Source organism: Arachis ipaensis, chromosome B1 (genome assembly GCF_059453495.1).
Source record: "Arachis ipaensis isolate K30076 ecotype BB chromosome B1, ASM5945349v1, whole genome shotgun sequence".
NCBI classification, from domain to species: Eukaryota; Viridiplantae; Streptophyta; class Magnoliopsida; order Fabales; family Fabaceae; genus Arachis; species Arachis ipaensis.
In genome coordinates, this window is record NC_142436.1 from 114,638,538 (window position 1) to 114,642,862 (window position 4,325).

At 35.9% G+C, this 4,325-nt stretch overlaps 1 protein-coding gene across 1 annotated transcript; it reads left to right on the top strand.

Annotated features, from left to right (window-relative positions):
* Positions 1 to 3,280: 3,280 nt before the first annotated feature.
* Positions 3,281 to 3,964, top strand: LOC110271389 (uncharacterized). The gene is made up of 3 exons (XM_088501419.1): positions 3,281 to 3,367; positions 3,488 to 3,742; positions 3,836 to 3,964. Exons 1-3 carry the CDS (start codon positions 3,281 to 3,283, stop codon positions 3,962 to 3,964), a joined length of 471 nt encoding a protein of 156 aa, XP_088357545.1.
* The last annotated feature ends 361 nt before the right edge of the window (positions 3,965 to 4,325 follow it).

A 4,325-nucleotide genomic window follows, 5' to 3' on the forward strand; every position in this document is an offset into this window, starting at 1 on the left:
TTTCTTGCTATGCTTAAAAAGCGTGGCGAAAAAGGTCTACAACCACGCTTTTATGAGTGTAGCAATTGATTCGAGATTTGGCCACGCTTTTTTTTTTGCCACGCTTAAAAAGCGTAGCCATAGAGGGAAATAGGCACGCTTTTAAAGCGTGGCAAAAAATTTTGTTATGGTGACGTTTTAAAAGCGTGGCCGTTTCTTGTAACTTTTTTGGCACGCTTCAAAAGCGTGGCCAAAAAGTTCCAAAAAAATTTTAATTTTTTCTTGTTATTTTTTGGCACGCTTCTTATTACCCATTCGACCATCCCCCTAACCCTAATTCACGCGCAGCAGCAGCGCCTCGCTCTCTCCCTCATTTTCTTCATTCGAGTCTCCTTCTCCATCCTTCTCACACAGACACGTAGGACAGCAGCAGCGGTGGTGGACTCGGCTAAACACCAAGGAGCAGTGGTCGTTCTTCTCCTCCTCCTCCACCTCTTCCTCCTCCTTCACGAGTCCCGGCTACAGCACTCTTCTCCTCCTCCTCCATCCTTCTCACATAGGAGTAGTGGTCGTTCTTCGCTGGCGCTGTCACTCTCGCTCCCAATAACCCTGCGTCGGCACCCCTTCCGTGTCCCTCCATTGCTCAACACCCGTCGTGTTGTGTCTCCCACTCTGAAGTCGTCGTGCTGCCATCTCCCTCTCCTTCACTCGTCGCACCTCTGTTTCCATCCCTCAACCCTCCTCCTCGCCACCCGTCAGTGCCGACGTCAGCCACGTTCAGCATTTGCAGCGCCGTGGTATTGATGGTTAGGGTTTCGATACTTCAAGCATTCACGGTTAGGGTTTTGATTTTGTTTAATTCTTGTTTATTGGTATTGATGGTTTGATTTAATTGTTCAAAATTTTCAGTTTTTGGGTTTTATTTGGTTTAATGTTTCATTCTTATCCAAATGTGAAAAGAGAGATGTTCTATTTTTTTAGTTCTTCCTTATTCTAGTGATGTGTTTAGTCTGCAATTTTTGGGTTTATTTGGGTGAACTGAAATAAAATAATAAGGACCGGGTGAACTCAGGAAACTGAAGATGGTAAGTTTTTCTAACTATGTTCTTATGTTGTACATGAAGCATCTGATAGATGCAAAATAAAGCTTGTAGTGAACAACAGAAGGGAATATCAAATCCCTATGGGCATTATCTGAATTTCAAGCATCATTTCTTTGCTCCCTGATCTTTTAGTTCCTCTTATTGGTGGTTTTTTGAATGGCTAAAAATGAAATAGTTAAGCTTCTTATCTTTTTTTTCCCTACTCTAAGTTGACATATCTCTTAATTTGCATGATTAGGCTGGAACCCGTTTTTTTCCCTCCTCTCTTTTATGTATTGCTATAAAATTATATTATGGTATCTTGAAGCTTTAGTAAAGTTGTTTTATCCTCACTATGTTAATGTGTTATTGTTCCTTAGGTGGTGCTCTAAAGCCAACAGATATTGACACATTATGGGTTCATGTCACTTGTGCTTGGTTTCGGCCTGAAGTGGCTTTTGCTAGTGATGAGAAGATGGAGCCTGCTTTGGGTATTCTTAGTATTCCGTCAAGTTCTTTTGTTAAGGTGAGATATCAATACCCAGTTTGTTTAGAAAACGTAATTGTAAAATGATATAGACTACAGGTTTCCTAAATGGTTTTCATTTGACGTCTCTTGTTCCTTCTTTATGCCTATGTTAATCTAAATTGTGTTTGTTGAATTTCATATTCGTGTTATTTGTAAGCAAATTCATGGTTCATGCACACAATGTTGCAAGTCTTCTACTTATTTCCATGCCATGTGTGCATCAAGGGCTGGCTACCGAATGGAGGTCGGATCAACTCTGGTTTTTATTTTTTATTTATTATTTCGGGCTTCCATTTGCGAATTGTTGTTAACCTCTTACAATTTGGATTTCAGTGTTATGCATCATGACTAATGTTTAGTTGACATGTTGCATTTTCTTATAGATAATTTAGAGACTTTTTTTTTCTCTAAATTTTCCTGCTTAAATGCAGTTGCACATTTCGGAGAAAAATGATAAACAGACAATAAAAATGGTTTCCTATTGTGCTTATCACAGGTATAGAATCTTCAATTACAACAAAAGAGACAATACTTTCTTCTTTGTCCCTTTATACGGTTTCCTTTTCGGAGTTTGCTTTTGCCACAATTTTTACTCTTTTTTGAATTCCTCAAGTATGAATTTAAGATTCATTTGAATCTTACTGTCAGCTTTTTGTTTTAATATTACTTGCAGGGCTCCCAATCCAGACACTCTTTTGATTATGCAAACCCCCCTTGGGGTCATTTCAACTAAAAGTCTTCTACAAACTAAGAAAAAAGGGTTCCAGGCTAATTTCCTCTAGAAGAACAAAGGTAGAAGAAACCCGTCAAGCAGATGATAGTGCTTATTAGTGCTCTTTTTTGTCATCCAATTTATTAATGTTAGTGTGTGTGTATGTGGCTTTTCAATCCCATCATCATTCAATTATTCAAGATGATGCACAGAAATTCTCAAAGGCTCTTATTCCTACTTCTCTTTTCTGGGTTTCTCTTATCTTCTTTCTGCTTCTGCTGTCCCTGCAACCAGTAAGACAGGCCTTCAAAGTTGTTAATGAATATTATTGTATCTGTTCTATTTTATTATCAATTATTATAGCAATTGGATATATCATGGAATTAATATATTTAGAGTGACAGATAATTAAAAGAGAATGGAATTAATATATTTAATATGATGAATAATTAGGGATTAATTTGATTTAATTTGTGTGATTTAAGGACCCAGAATTTGGATGGTGAAGAATCTGAAGATGCATCACTTCTACTTTCTTTAGCTAAGGCATCACTTCTTTAATATTGTTGGTTGGTTGGTTTTGTTTATGTCCATTTAAGCATTAAAATTCTGCATTTGAACATGATCTTTTATTATCATTTATTGCCCCTTGGAACTTTTCCTGTTTTTGTTTTGCAACCATGCATGTTTCTTTTGTCCCTTGTATAAAGATAAATGGTTGTTGGTGTTCAAAGTTGGAGTGTGGGGTTTTGTTAGGTCTTTGTTTTGTTTCTATTCCCTTTTTCATGTTCACATCTCCTATTATTGTGGGCTCGTTTTTTTTGGTTCTCTTCCTATTATTTAGTTGGTATCTTTAATCTTTAATAATAACAATAATAATATTATTGTAGTAATTAGTCTCTTATATGCTACTGTATGTCATTTTCTTGTGTTCTCAGTGGGGTGTGTATTTTATTTCCACTTTGTTTTGGTTAGATTATGAAGAGTTTGGGCACGATGGTAACAGAACAGTTGCTAATGGTGTTGACAAGGAAGGGCCAGTGCTTTCTTACCAAACCTCATTTAGCTGCTTCCTAGTTCTTTTCAAGTGGCCAGTGATTCAAATCCTACCTTTTGTAGTTTATTGCTTTTTGTTTCAGGAGTCCTTCAAAGTTCAAAGACTTGTTCTTTGATTGATTTGATTAGTCTCTGAAAATGAAACTGCAGGGTCACACATTGCTGCAAAGAGCAGCACTAACTACTTTTCCTTTCAATTTCACCTCTAATGGCACCACCACAACCCTAACCCTCTCTGGCTTTCGATGCCACCAAAGTCTTCCTCATAAACGCCTCAGATTCATTCCCACTTACACCAACACGGGACCCTCGCCACGTGTTGATGTCAATAACAACCAGTTACAACAAGAAGAGCAAGATGATCTAGAGGCCTGCGTTGAGAAGGTAATATAATCAACAAAGTTAGTTTTCATGATCTTTATTTGACTTAGCATAATTGCTTTCTAATTTATTAGTGATGAAACTTTTAATTTGCAGATTATATATAGATGCCGCTTCTTGGCTACTTTTGGAGTCTTTGGTTATTTAATTGTGGAAATTAATCGTGAATCGGGTGATGACATTTTGTACTATTTAAAGAATTTCATTTTTGTTGTTAGTTGGTAGAGGACAAGCATAGAATTTATTATATATAACGTGACTTGTAATTTTGAACTCTTAAATTCCTTCCGTTCTTTTATCCATATAAAAAGAGTTCTCTAGTGTTTTCTTTGGCCATTTGATTATTGATATTATACTCTGGTTAAGAAATAAGAATTTTGAACTCGAGATATATTATGTATGAGTATTAATGTATAAAATAATTATAGTATAAATTATGTCACTAATTACTATTTGATTTGTCTTGTAATAAAAATTACATTATATTTATAGGTTTTGGTAATAAAAAAGGACTAAATTTATATTGTGCAGTGATAAAGGAAAAATTAGAAAAAAAAGATTTTTTTTTTAAATTTGATAAGGCTAT

What these genes read in the sequence shown, in the direction of transcription:
- LOC110271389 (XM_088501419.1), top strand. Translation starts at nt 3,281, where the DNA reads ATGAAGAGTTTGGGCACGATGGTAACAGAACAGTTGCTAATGGTGTTG. An exon ending in TTCTTACCAAACCTCATTTA is followed by an intron (nt 3,368 to 3,487) that starts GCTGCTTCCTAG and finishes TGATTTGATTAG; the next exon opens with TCTCTGAAAATGAAACTGCA. An exon ending in TAGAGGCCTGCGTTGAGAAG is followed by an intron (nt 3,743 to 3,835) that starts GTAATATAATCA and finishes TTTAATTTGCAG; the next exon opens with ATTATATATAGATGCCGCTT.